Below are 14,107 nucleotides of genomic sequence, written 5' to 3'. Positions count from 1 at the left end.
AGCTGCCAGCACAGCCACCTCGGGCACCCTCAGCTCCTGTCACTGAGAGCTCTGGGGACACAGATGTGATGTGTGATATGTGATGTGTGTGTGATATGTAATGGAGCACCTCTGCTCTGGGAGAGGCAGATGTGCTCAGCTTGGACAAGAGAAGGCTCCAGGGAGAGCTCAGAGCCCGTTCCAGGGCCTGAAGGGGCTCCAGGAGAGCTGGAGAGGGACTGGGGACAAGGGATGGAGGGACAGGACACAGGGAATGGCTTTCCACTGCCAGAGGGCAGGGATGGATGTGATATTGGGAAGGAATTCTCCCCTGTGAGGGTGGGGAGGACCTGGCACAGGTCCTGGAAGTGTCCAAGGCCAGGTTGGATGGACTTGGAGTAACCTGGGACAGCATCACGCAGCAGCCATGTCCTGGGGCTTCCACCCGCAGCCCAGCAGAATCGGGCACAGGCAGGGCAGAGCACAGGGCACAGGGCACAGGCAGGGCACCAGCCCGGGACCCGCCGCAGAGCAGCCGGCACCGCGGGCAGCCCCAGCACAGCCCCGGCCACCCAGAGCAGAAAACCAGTGCAGGGCCAGTAAAGGACCATTAAAAACCAGTGCGGGGCCAGTACAGCAGCAGTGCAGAACCACTACCGAACCCGTGTGGGACCAGTGCAGGACTGGTACAGAACCCGAGCAAGACCAGTACAGAACCCGTGCGGAACTAGCACAGAACTAGTGCGGGACCAGTATAGATCCCGAGCAAGACCAGTACAGAACCAGTGCGTGATCAGTGGCAGACCAGTACAGAAGCAGTGCAGAACCAGTGCGAGACCAGTACAGATCCCGAGCAAGACCAGTGCAGAACCAGTACAGAACCCGTGCCAGACCAGTACAGAACTAGCACAGAACCAGTGCCGGACCAGTACAGAACCCGTGCCAGACCAGTACAGAACTAGTACAGAACCCGTGCCGGACCAGCACAGAACCCGTGCCAGACCAGTACAGCACCAGCACAGACCCGGTACAGAACTAGCACAGAACCCGTGCCAGACCAGTACAGCACCAGCACAGACCCGGTACAGAACTAGCACAGAACCCGTGCCGGACCAGTACAGCACCAGTGCCGGACCAGTACAGCACCAGCACAGACCCGGTACAGAGCCCGGACTGTTCTGGCGGCCGCTGGTGGCGGTGCCCGCCCGCGCGGGGGCGCCGGGCGCTGGCTGCGGTCCCCACGGCGGTGGCGGCGTTGCCCCTTTAAGGGCCGCGCGGCCGTACCAAAACAAAAGCGCGGCGCGGCCATTGGCTGCGGGGCGGGCACGTGCCGCACAGCTGGGGCTTCCTGCGGCCGGGGCCGCGCCGGGCCCGCCCGCGCCTCCGCTCCGGCACCGACACCGGCACCGACACCGCGACCGGAACCGACAGCGGTACTGACACCGACACCGACACCGGGCCGCCATGGCGCACTCGGCGCCGCTCGGCCTCCTGGAGCAGGGCTGCCCCATCCAGGTGGAGCACGATCGCAAGCGGCGGCAGTTCACCGTGCGGCTCAACGGTAAGGGACGGCGCTCGGGGCTCCCCGGGACGTTACCCGCTGCCCTCCGCCCGCGGTTCCGCCTCGCTGGGACCCAGATTCCCGCTCCTTTTCAGCTCTCGCTGTGCCTCCCCTTCGCCCCCCTCCCGTCTCTCCCCCCTTTTCCTTCCCCGTTCCTCCCCCCTTTTTTCTTGTTGTTCCTCCCCTTTTTCCGGTTCTCACCTATTTCCCCCGCTCCCTCCTCCTCCCATGCCCTGTGTCCCGCTGCGCTTTCCCCTGTACTCTGCGCCCTGCCGCGGTGTGACCCCCCCAGTGCCCCGCAGCCCCTCCTGCCCCCCAAAACCTTCTCCCAGGGGAGGTGTGGGCATCGCTCGGCTCCCCCGGCTGGGCCGGGCTGTGGAGCCCGATGGTGGCACGGGCAGGTTGGGGACACTGCCATGGTCCCCCCCAGCAGGTGCCTCTGGGGGATGTGGGGGTGCCAGCTCTGGGGACATTCCTTCAGGGAAACCCCTCGGGAGCTCCAGCAGAGTCGGTGCCACGGTTCTGTAGGACCAGTGACACGGATCCAAGCTGCCACAGCCACCTGTGGAGCTCTGGTGACACAGTGACCCCCAAAAAGCTCTGTCACGTACTGGGTGGAGTGAACAAAGGAACAAACAGTAGGTGCCACTGACATTTCTCTGTGGTGCACTGATTCTTTCCCAGCCTTCATCTTGGTGGTTAATTACAGATATTCAACCATCCCAGCATCTCTTCCCCATCCATTTGTTATGCTGAGAACTACTCTGGGTATAGAACTGCTCTCAATACAGAAATTGCAGGGTAGCTGCTGCCTTTAAAAAAAAATAAAAATAAAATGTGTAGTTCAGAAATCATAGGGAATGCAGGAGGCTTTGTCGACAGAACAACAAGAATAGTCCAGATTTTATTTTAGACTTTTCTTCCTCCCCCCCTCCACCCCATTTTCATTTCAACCACTAATTACAAAGGGCAGGCTGGAGCTCAGCAGTGGTGGAGCGAGGAAGGAGGAGATGGGTGCGGAGAAAACAATTTCACCAACTGCTCATTTCAGCCTGAGATCAAACAAGATCCTGGCTGCCAGGTCCCCACTGCCACCAGCAGAGCATTGTCCCTGCCAGTGAAGTTGGTGTGTGCAGGAAATAGAGGGGACAGCCAAGGGTCAACAATTATTAGGGAGACACAATCTTTTCTTGTGGTTTTCTGGATAAAAGCTCTGGCAGCCACACCACGGGCCCAGCAGCGTTGGGTGGCTGAGCAGGGATGAGTCGTGACTGGGGAGGGTGAACTTTGAGAGGGAGAGATTCAGCTGTGGGAGTCGTGTGTGAATCAGCACAGAACCTCCTGACTCAGGAGAGGGTCCTGGAGTCACAGAATCCCAGAGTGGTTTGGGCTGGGAGGATCCCACAGCTCATCAGGGACACCTTGTGTGCGTCCAGACGTGGACCAGGTTGCTCCAAGCCCCATCCAGTGTGGCCATGGCCTCACCCAGGTGAATCCCCATGACCAAGGTTGTGTTTTCTCTGGGAGTTCAGGGAGTCTGAGCCCTTTTTTGTGAGTTCAGGCTGAGCAGTGTCCTGCTGTGCTGACTAACATCCACGTGCAGTGGGTGACCCACCTCTCCTCCTCCTTGTTAGGCCCTTGCTGGTGGCAGCCAAGCCCTGGAAGCTGCTCAGGAGATACCATCTCTGTGGGAGTGCGTGGCTGGGTGTTTATTTCCTGCACTGCTCTTTGTCCCTCCTGGCATGAGGAGCATCACTGGTGTGGAATGCCCTGGGAGGTTTTCCCTGCAGCAAGCAGGGAATGACAAGAAATGGGTCAGACACAGATCTGGGCATCAAAGTGACCTCCATGTCCCTCAGAGAGCACTCTTGCCCGGTGTCACTGAGAGATGAGCAGCAGTTTGTGGGCTCCAGGGTCAGCTTTGCTGTGATGTCCTCATTTCTGCTAAATGTCAAGTGTGGATGATGCCCTGGGAAAACATGGATGCACCAGGCACGTGGACCAAGCAGCCAGACTTTGACAGCTGGTGGTTTGTGGTGGTGTGATGCTGGGTAGAAAACTTTGCATGGTGATGAATTTCTGGAAATCCCTGGAGCAGGAGGCTGAGGCAGTGAAAGCTGTGAGCTGGTTGTGAAAGTGTTCATTTTCAGCATCATCCTGTGTTTGCCTCTGTGCCCCTGCGTGACCTTGTCAGGACTTCCCCTTGTGCACAAGGAAGATGAATTGCACTCAAGTTTTTTCAGTTTTTTGGGGCTTGCCCTGTCTTTCCTTTCTCTGCTGCTTCCTCCCCTCTCTCATTGCTGCAGTAGCTGCTAAATCTCTTTAGGAACAGCTGCTGCATTTGAACACGTTCCCTTTCCCCTGCATCCCAAATGAAGGAGCATTTAGAAGCTGAAAGTAAAGCTGATTATGAGCAGACCTCACTGAGCCTCGTTATCCCTCGAGAGGAGGGCAGAGAGACGCCCAACTGGATTTGTAATGGGTTAGGATGTGACTAACAGCCTGAGCCAGCCAGAAACCTCCCTGAGCAGAGACTCTCTTGGAAAACATCAATTTGTCAAAGCTGAAAGCTTCCATGGGAATCATACAGGCTGGTTTTGTCAGGATAGTTGGGTATTTCTTTGGGTCTGAGATGAAATTTCAGCTCAAAACAAGAAACCCAAGGGGATCCCCTCCATGCCAAGGCAGTTGGCTGGTTGGTCCAGCTGCTGGCACAGATGTTTGGGGCAGGGCAAGAGCTTTTAGCAGCAGCTGCTGTCACTTCTTGATGCCCATCACACCCATCAGGCTCACCACGGGCATGGAGCAGCTCCAGTTGCTCAGGGATGCTCGGGCTTCTCACACATTCCAACTCCAACACTTCTGCTGGCTGCAGCACACCACACTTCCCAAGCCTCCCACTCCTCCCCAGCTGCACCAGGGCAGGATTTTGGCTGGGAGCTCCTGCTCTGCCCACTGCTGCTCTGAGTCTCAGGAGCTCCTTGTCCAGCAGCCCAGGCTCAGGTTTATTGGGAAAACTGGAGCAGCTCCTGCTTGGAGCTTTCCTGCCTGATGGGCACATGCTCTCAGGAGGGGGGAAGGTGCTGAGTTTGCAGCAGGGACATGGGGATCTGTCACCAGGCCCTGCATCAAAGACATCCCCACTCCTCCCGTGCCACAGGCAGCTCCAGAGAGCTCCTAAACAGGAAAGTGCTCCAAAGCAGCCCCCCCTGCTGCCCCTCCTGCAGGGAGGCCCCTCCAGAGCCCTGTGCTGTCTCCTCTCTGGCTGTTGTGCTCTGTTGTGTTTTCTCTCCCTAGTAACGTGCCAGTAGCTCCCTGGGGAGTGAGGCCAGCCCATGGCAGGCAGAGCTCCAGCCTGGGATGCATGAGCTGCTCAGCACTTCTTGTCCTCTCAGCCCACCCCACACGCAGCTTTTGCTTTTTTTTTTTTCCCCACTGTTTGGCTCAGCAGCAGCAGACCTGAGCTGCCTCCTGCTCCTGGGAGATGGGGCTGGCATTTGTTCTGTCCCCCTGCCCCAGGGAATGGCTTTGAGCAGTGTCCAGAGGGGGCTGGGGCACAGGAATTGTCCATGCAGGCAGCAGCCAGGGCCCTGCCCAGGTCCTGGGCACACCAAGGGGTGTCATGGGCTGGGGTTGGTGCAGGGGAAGGGACGAGGGACAGTCCTGCAGCCTCACCATGCTGGGTGCTTTGTGTGTGCCAGGAGAGGGGGGCAGTGAAGGATGGGCTGGGCTGGGGGGTCTGTCCCCTGCAGATGCCTGAGGTGTCCCTTCCTCAGCTGGGCTGGGGCTGAGCTCTCTGCTGCTCCCCAGGCCCCTGAGCCACCACTGCTCCTGGTGGAACAAACCCTCCATGGGCAGCAAGGTTAGAGCTGCTCCCTTGCCCAGCTCCCAGAAAAGCTTCCCCTTCCCTGTGCCCCCTGTGAGGGGACAAGCAGGGCACCAGCAGTGCTGCCATTGCTGCCATCCTGCTCCTCTCTGGCTCTGCTGATTTGCATCAGCTCCACTTCCTCAGAGTCAGTGAGTCAGACTGCAGGGCAGGCTCTGTGTGCCCAGCTGTGTCTGTGCAGGCTGATAAACTCCTGTCCCAGAGCCCAGGGTGGCACAGGCTGGCAGGAGGTGTCTCCTGTGCCATGTTCTGGGGGGGTTCTGCTTGTGCCCCACGCTGGGGCTGGGAGGGTCAGCGCTGCTTCCAGCCCCCCCAGCTGTCCTGGGAGCTGCCCCCATGGCCAGGGCAGCACCCAGCACCAGGGTTGGCTCTTTCCAAGCCATGGCTGGGACCTGCAGGGCCCACACCACGCCCTGAGGCACAAATGTCCTTGGTTTTGGGTGCTGTGCCACTGAGGTGTGTGGATGTGCTCGTGCACTTGGCTGAGCTGGGATGTTTTTCTGAACTGGGCCCAGTTTCCAGCAGCACTGACTGTTGTAAAATCAGGCTGGTTGTTAAATCCTCTGTGTGTGTGTTCATCTGGTGGCACTCTGCAGCTCCTGTCCTGGCTGGGGGTTTGTGCTGCTGCTGTGGTCCAGGGAATATCCAGGAAAAGCCTGTCCAGGACATGTCTGAGATCCTCCAAACACTCCAATCACCTCCTGCTTTAAAATGCATTCGTGTCTCTGATACTTCTAAACAGATAATATATTTTTAAAGTGTATTTAAAGAAAAAAGATCTTTTATTCTGTGTTCAATTTAGTTTTAAACTTCTCAAAGCTTCAGGCAGAGGCTATGGAAAGTTTTAGCCTGGGAGGAGAGTGGGGTGGAAGGGCTGGAACGAGCGAAAGCTGCTGCTATAAGATCATTTTACAGCCTTTGGTGCTGCCAACTCTGCCCTTGCCACCCCTGAGAGCTGCCACCAAATGCTCTGGGAGGGTGAGGGCACCTCATGCCCCAGCCTGGGCAGGTCTGTGCTGCAGGAAGGGCTTCACCTGCTCCCTTGGCTGTTTTGGGGTGCCTGGATCCACATGGAGAAACACTGCAGTGCTCCCTCTTTTCTCTCTGGGGGAAACCCAAAGCTTTTTGGTGAGCCAGAGCTGAGTGGGGCAGGACTGAAGCCTAGAAATACTTGGGGGAATGGCAGGGAGGAAAATTATTTATGTCCACCCAAGAACAATGTTGGCACAAGAAGGAGTGGGCAGAAAGCAGCAGGAATAAACTCAGGCTGGAAATGTGAAGGTTTCCATCCAGTGCAGGAGAATTGAGAGTCTGCATAAAAGGAGCAGCAATAAAAGCTTGAGCTGCTTCTCTGGAAACACAAAATTCCAATGGGCTCCTTTCTAGTTTCTCTTGAATACAGGGGTGAGGCAAGCTGGGCTGGAGTTGTCAGCTGAAGTGCAGTGAAATGGAGTGTACTGAGCTCAGCTAAAGCAGATCCTGAGTGCAGGTGAACTTTGCAGCCCTTGAGCCTTAAAAAAACACTGGACAGAAGGAAAAGTTTCCATTATTTTAATCAAACTTGTCTCTTTGATTGTGATCTTGCATTTCTGAAACTCACTTTTAAGCACAGAAACTCTGTAGAAATGAAACATTTCCTTTTGCACTGAAGGCTCAGTTTCTGTGGATGAAACCAGAGGGCTGTTCTGACTCCTCTGATTTATACATGAGCTGAAACTTCTTTTTTCCTGTAACTGAGCTGCTGTGAGAAAGGTCAGGCTGTTGAAACAGGAAGCCTGTGTGTGTGTACATGTAAATTTGTGTGCACAGCCCCCCTTGCACACCTGTGTGTGCTTTCCTGTGTGTTTGTGGGATTCATCTTTCCCAAAACGTGTCTAGACAATGCTGCAACACCAGACCAAGGAGTCTTGTCCTGTTTTATGTGTCACAACCAAAAACAAAACCCTGTGCTGGAGGAGAAATTAATTGGCTGTTACCTGGGTCAGCTTTGTTGGGTTTTGTTGGTTTTCCCCCTCTTCTTTTTACTCTCCCCCACCATCAACACATCTCCTCCCTCCCCACACCTGCTTTCCCACCCTAAACATGTTGTGCTGGCATCACTGATTCAGAGCTGGGTCAGAAACCTGCTCCTGCTCCAGGGGCTTGGAAAGGCCCTGCTCACCTTGGGGAGACCAGTGAGGACATCCAGGTGTCACTGAGAGCAAAGCCACCACTGAAACCCAGCACCAGAGCCACTCCCATGGCACAAGGGGGGATGTAGCAGTCCCAAAACTGCCTGTCCTGCTGGGGACATCGCAACCCTCAATCCTCTGTCCCATCCCCTGCTGAGGACTCTGGGGACATCTCAATCCTCTGTCCCATTCTGTGCTGTGGGTTCTTCAGGGACATCCCAGCCTTCAATCCTCTGTCCCATCCCCTGCTGTGGGTTCTCCAGGGACATCCCAACCTTGAGCCCTCTGTCCCATCACATGCTGTGGGTTCTCTGGGGACACCCCAACTCTCACTCTCTGTCCCATCCCCTGCTGTGGGTTCTCCAGGGACATCCCAACTCTTACCCCTCTGTCCCATTCCCTACTGTGAGCTTTCTGGTGACATCCCAACTCTCATCTCTCTCTCCCATTCCCTGCTTTGGGCTCTCTGGGGACACCCCAACCCTCAATCCTCTGTCCCATTCTGTGTTGTGGGTTCTCCAGGGACATCCCAACCCTCACCCCTCTGTCCCATCCCCTGCTGAGGGCTCACTGGAGGACACCCCAGCCCTCAATCCCGGGTGACACCCCAGCCCTGTCCCCTCTGTGCCACCCCCAGGTTGCCACGACAAGGCCGTGCTGCTGTACGAGTACGTGGGGAAGCGCATCGTGGACCTGCAGCACACGGAGGTGCCCGACGCCTATCGAGGGAGAGGAATTGCCAAGCACCTGGCAAAGGTACAGCCCCAGCCCCCCAGAAGGGCACGGTGCCCATCCTGCTGCCATCCCACCTGCGGGTAAAGATCCTGGCTGAAGCAGGCCCTGTCCTGTTGGAACTGTGTGTGTGCCCTGTGGGAATCCTGCTCTGATGGGAGATGGGGTGGCTGGAGGGGCAGATGGAAATGTGGGGTCAGACATCCCTGGGTTTTGTGGCAAGGAGAGCTGGGTAAGTGTCAGCAAATCCAGGCACTCCCCCAGGTTCAGCCCATTCCCCCTCTCAGCAGAAATCCCTTGTGCAGGGGGCTGATGGCTCAGCTCGAGCTGGACCCCTCCTCTCAAACCTTCACTACCCCAGTGAGCCCTCTGCCTGCTTGGGCTGTGAGGGAGAGATGGGGAGCCATGAGCACAACACTGGGGTGCTGCTTTGGGGTCCAGCTGCTCCCTGGCCCTGTAAATGGGACAAAGAGATAATGAAGGTGGCCTTCACAGGATGGGCTGTGTCACCTGCAGCACAGCATCCACGGGGCTGGATGTGCTGAGGGTTAAACTGGGGACTCTGTGGCAGGACAGCACAGGGGTACCTGAGGGACTCCTGCTGCTTCCCCCATCTGGGTGAGGGGTGCAGGACTCCCCTGAGGCTGGGGGTGTTGGTTGTGACCCCTCTGATCTGCACTGCTTGCAGGCAGCCCTGGACTTTGTGGTGGAGGAGGACCTGAAGGCGCACCTGACGTGCTGGTACATTCAGAAATACGTCAAGGAGAACCCTCTGCCGCAGTACCTGGAACATTTGCAGCCTTGAGGCAGGACTGCTCCCTCACCAGCACACCTGGCCCTGACTGTTCAAGGCGGCCTTGGCTTCTCTGCAGTCTCAGGAACCCCCTTCCCACACTGGCAATTCCCGGTTTTTAGCGTGTCCATGCGGTGTGTGAGTGTGGGCACCTCCTCCTCCTCCTCTGTGCCCACGTGTGAGCATGGCCACAGCCCCTGGGCCAGGCTGCTCTGGGCACACAGGGTGCCCACCAGTGCTTTTCCCAAGCCAGGGGATAGAAGAGGGTGAATTTTCCACCAAACTCCATCGCAAGGCCGGGGCATGACTTGTTCTGCACCTCATCCTCTGCCCCCTGCTTAGCAACAGTTCTGAACTTGCTGGGGGATGTTGGTTAGGGCTGCTCGTGGGGTACCAGCCCCCCTTCGCTCCTGGCAGCTGGGGAGATGCTGTGGGTTCAGCTTTGTGGGACAGAGGGAGGTGCTGGAGGAGCCCCAGCCCTGTGTCAGGCTCATCCCCTGCAGCACCTGGTGGGCACCAGGCCGTGTCCAAGGCCACCTGCAGTTCATACCAGAACATGTGGACCATGGTGGCACCTCAGGGGCTTTGCTGGCCTGGCTGTGGAGACACTGGGATGGTGACACCCTCGAGCCTGGAGACAAGAGCCATGTGAGGAGTGGACATGGACTGCAGAGGCTGTGGCAGAGTCTGTGCAGAGGAAGAAACGTGGCTGAGTTGCAGATGCTGCTCCCTGGAGATGCCATCTCCTGCCCAGCTTGTGTACACAACCTTGAAGTGGCATCCCAGAGGGTCATGGACTGTTATTCCTGTCTCCCTGCCCTTGGTGTGGACACAGCCTGCTCAGGAGAAGAGATCAGCCTTGGCCTGAGCACTGAGGGACATCCCAGGGCACCAGGGTGGTTTCCTGCAGCTGAAGAGGAAGGCTCCCCTCATCTCCCTCTCCTCCATCTCTGCATCCCTGTCAGTGCCCCAGATCAGCCCCACCAGGACATCCTGAGAGCAGCAGGGTGAGGCCTCCAGGACCTGCTCCTGGCCCATCTGCAGGGTTCAGTGCTGGAGGTGCCTGCATCCATATGGATGCCAATGGCTCCTCCTTACAGCCTTTGGGAAGCAGCCCTGGCTCCTGGCATTACCTGCCTGCTCAGGGCCTCCTCACAGCTCCAAGCTCAGGGCTCTGGCAGCATCATGGGGACCTTGGCCAGCAGCAGGAACACCCTCATTTCGTGCTCTTACCTCGGTGGATGATGATTCTGTAGCACAACCCAGCGTTGCCACCCTCAGATGTGGAGGTGGCACCACGATGGCAGGGCACTGCCAGGTCCCAGCTTGCTGCCTGTCCTGCCTTGCCTGCGTTCTCCAGCCTGAGCTACCCCTCAGAGCATCTCACACTGAGCTCTCAGGATTCTGTAGTGTCCCAAGGCAGGGCTGTGGTGAGGGAGAGATGTTTTCAACACCCCCAGCCCTGAGCAGCCACTGGGGCTGCAGCCAGGCAGGACATGGAGAGCCTCTCACCTGGAGACCAAACCCAGGCCTTGCTTTGCTCAGCAGGGACTAAAGTTTACAATCTGTGCCACGGAGTGACTGAAGCCCCAGGTGGGAGGAAGCTCAGCCCTTTCCCAGAGCCCAGCACAAAATCCATGGCAGCAAAGGCAAAAACTCCTACAAACTCCTCTCCTGGTTGGGGTGGCCAGAGATGGAGACCCTGTGCCAGGATTTCAGCCTGAGCTGTCCCTGGCCACCAGCACGAGGGGAACCCTTGCTGCCTGCCCGTGCTTTTGGGCTGCCCATCACCAGCACAGCACAGCACAGCCCTCTCAGGCTTCCAGAACTCCCAACCTCCATCCCTGCCCTGCACACTGCAGGCTCTGAGACCCCTGCCCGTGCCCACCACCTGTGCCAGGGGGCAGAGCCACCTCTGCCCTGTGCTGCTCAGGAAAGGCTTCAAGCTCAGCCCTGCCTCTGCTTCATTTCTGCCCTCCTGCTGCTTATTTCACCCAGGCTGTGACCTTTAGGGTGGCTTTGAGGGACTGGGAAAGGGTAACAAACTAAAGGGGCTCAAGAAGAAATGTGGGCTGCTAAATGTTCCTTCTTTAACATGCACAACACACTTAGTTACAGGAGCAAGGCTGGCTCTGGTGCTGCTGTGATGGCTGAACCATCCCTTCTCTTGATTCCAAGGTGAAGCTGAGCTGTTTTGCCCCCTGGAAGCCAAGATCAGACACTTGTGTCTGTGCCACAGCAGGGCTGGGTGCGATGCTTGAGCTCTGTCCTGCTTTAGTGCTCATTCCCACTGTGAGCAGTCTCCAGCAGCCCCCTGACGTGTCAGCTCACTGCAGGGTGTGCTGTGCTCACTCTGTGGGCAGAGCCCCACGTCCAGCCTGGCTCTGGAGCCCCTGTGCTGCTCTGACAGGAACCTGGAGCTTCCCGGCGCTGGATCCCGCAGCGATCGCTGCCTTAACTCAGCACAGCTCCCGGTTCTGCTGCTGCTTCCTTCGAGGTGCTACAACCCCCTGGTGTCTGAGCTGGCAGGGACCTGTGCCAGTGGCTGTGCCAACCCTTTCTCTGCTGTGTCCCGGCTCTGTCCCTCCTCCTGGATGCCAGTGAATAGCAATACCCGCAGCTCACCAGCGATGAGCCCACGGTGCTCCTGTGACCCTGCATGGCTGGGTGGGACCTGCCTGGGGGTCCCTCGGTGCTGGGTGACCCTTCCCTGCCTCCCCACCAGCTGCCTTTGCCCAGCTGGTCTCTGCAGAAAGGAGCTTTGAGTCCTGTGCTGCCCCTTGGTGCTTATTAAGCCTGGAGGAGTTTGGGATTTTGGACTCTCCCCGGGCAACAGGAGCGTGGAAGTGGTTTGGTTGAATACTGAGCTCCCCAAACCCGTTGGAACTACAGACCTGTGGTGGGTGGGGGAATGCAGGTGGCTGTCAGACCTGCTTCCACAGCCCCCAACTTGAAACACCCCCTCCCTCATCCGCTCTCCAGCGTTGTCTTCCTCTGTCCCAGGTTTCCGTTCTGTTGGATTCGGTGGTTACGATGTGCCTTTCCTTCTCAGGACCTGTTACAAACGACCTTTCTGCTCTTGTTTATGTTTAACATTTATCTTGACCCCTCCCTCTGTCATACTATAAAACATGAACATAATGCATGGAATACAATACAATAAAAGTGTGGCTTAACTGAGCTGCAGTGGCTGTGCTGTGCTGCGCTGGGGGGGTCAATGCTCCCATTGCAAAGGATCAGTAGGTAAGGGGTGAAATTATTGTGTTTTATTTGAGGTCACAGGGCTGGCTGACCTGGTGATGACTGTGCAGATCTCAGGGTGAGCGGGATCACAACTGGTTCCTCTTCTTTGCCAGCTGATCCAGACTTGCTCACCTTCACCATTCCTCCTTGGGATTTCAGGCCAGGCTTTGGGAGTTGTCCTGCAATTGAGCAGACACACTCAGTGTTTGTGTCCACTGCTTTAAGATGGGCATGGAAATATTTAAATATCCAGTTGTTGTGCTTGTCCAGAGCAAGGTGGGCAGGCAGGTGCTCAGAGGGACACAAGGCAGTGCCCCCCTGGAGCCAGCACTCCCTGGGCTGGGAGCACTGGACACTCAGGATCCTGGCAGGGCATTTGTGTCCCTTCCCAGCGCTGTGAGAAGGCTGCAGGGGCTGAGTTTGGATAACTCAGATTGCCAGGAAGGTTGGTGTGGGGAGCAGTTATGATTTGATCCAACGTGCCAAGCTGCCCCTGGGCTGCAGCAGGAGCTGGGCTTGGCTGCTCCCGAGGGACAGCACGGCCCGTTGGGATCCGTGGCTGGGCTGTTGCTGGTAACACACTCTGTTTACATTCCACATTCCACACAGTCCGTGCTCCGGCCTGTCCCGGCCCTGCTGCACGTTCTGCCGGGCTGGGCACGCTTCCCAAACACCTCCTGGTTCCTGTGAGTGCAGGAACAGCTCCCCCGGAACAGCTGCCCCCCAAAACACAGCTGGGAGGGCAGCGCTGGGGGCGGGCCCTGCAGGAGCAGCCTCGGGAGGCAGCCAGGGGTTTGTTCTCACAGTCACATTACATCGCTTGGGAATAATGCTGTCAAAAAGAGGGTTTTTGTAGGAACGGGAGATGCAGAGGCAGTGCTGTCAGGCTGGAGGAGGGCTCCGAGAAAGGAGGGGGTGTGGAGCAAGGAGCTGCTGTTTGATAAGCAAAACTTAAAATTCCTGATAAAAAGGCTCCTCTCCTGGGAGGAATCCAGCCCGGAGCAAGAGGGAGCCCTGCAGAGGCTCGAGCAGCCTGGAGATACCATCCAGGCACAAAACCTTCTGATGGACCCACAGGAGCTGGGAAACCTCTGGCAGAACCAAACCTACACTGCAATTCTAGAGAAGCGTTTGGTATTAAACTTTATATTGAACTGATGACCTTGAGGTCTTTCCTAAGTGATTCTGTAATTTATTCTTCCTCAGAGATGCAGCAGGGGAGTCTCCCCATTCACTGCCCCTTTTCGAGACTGATTAAGAGGGCGAAATTCACCCCAAAACCGCCCAGCCTCTCCTTCCAGGGAAGTGCTGCGCAGGGGATCCTCCATCCCTAATCGCCTGCAGGGAAGGAGCCTCCTGGGTTTTTGGGATCAGGGGGCGATGCTGAGCGGTGCCCACTCTGGGCAGCCGCATCCCCTTACGGCGGGGCCGCGGGGCAGGCCGGGACTCGCCACCGCGCTCCTCCCACGGGCTGGAGGATCCCGGGCGGCGGGGCCGAGCCGATCCGACCCGGGCTGAGCCGAGCCCCGCGGAGCCGCTCCGCCGCCGGTGACGGGGCTATGCCCGTGGGTACCACCGGGGTCCCACCGCGGTGCCCGCCTGGCCCCACCGCCCCTGTCCAGGGGACTACACGCCCCAGAGCCCCCCGCGGCTGTGCGGCGGCGCGAGGCACTGTGGGAATTGTAGTCCTTCCTCGGGCTCAGCCCCACCCCGAGCAGCGGCGCCGCCGCCCCCACGCACTA

General features: G+C 57.7%; 1 protein-coding gene across 1 annotated transcript; it reads left to right on the top strand.

Annotated features, from left to right (window-relative positions):
- The first annotated feature begins 1,344 nt into the window (after positions 1 to 1,344).
- Positions 1,345 to 12,302, top strand: NATD1 (N-acetyltransferase domain containing 1). The gene is made up of 3 exons (XM_058035438.1): positions 1,345 to 1,540; positions 8,235 to 8,353; positions 9,018 to 12,302. The coding sequence occupies exons 1-3, from the start codon at positions 1,444 to 1,446 to the stop codon at positions 9,132 to 9,134; spliced, it is 333 nt and encodes a 110-aa protein (XP_057891421.1). The 5' UTR covers positions 1,345 to 1,443; the 3' UTR covers positions 9,135 to 12,302.
- Positions 12,303 to 14,107: the final 1,805 nt, after the last annotated feature.

The sequence above is a fragment of the Melospiza georgiana genome, chromosome 16 (genome assembly GCF_028018845.1).
Source record: "Melospiza georgiana isolate bMelGeo1 chromosome 16, bMelGeo1.pri, whole genome shotgun sequence".
NCBI lineage: Eukaryota > Metazoa > Chordata > Aves > Passeriformes > Passerellidae > Melospiza > Melospiza georgiana.
The sequence above is the reverse complement of the archived record's forward strand: the minus strand, read 5'-3'. Positions and strand labels throughout refer to the sequence as shown.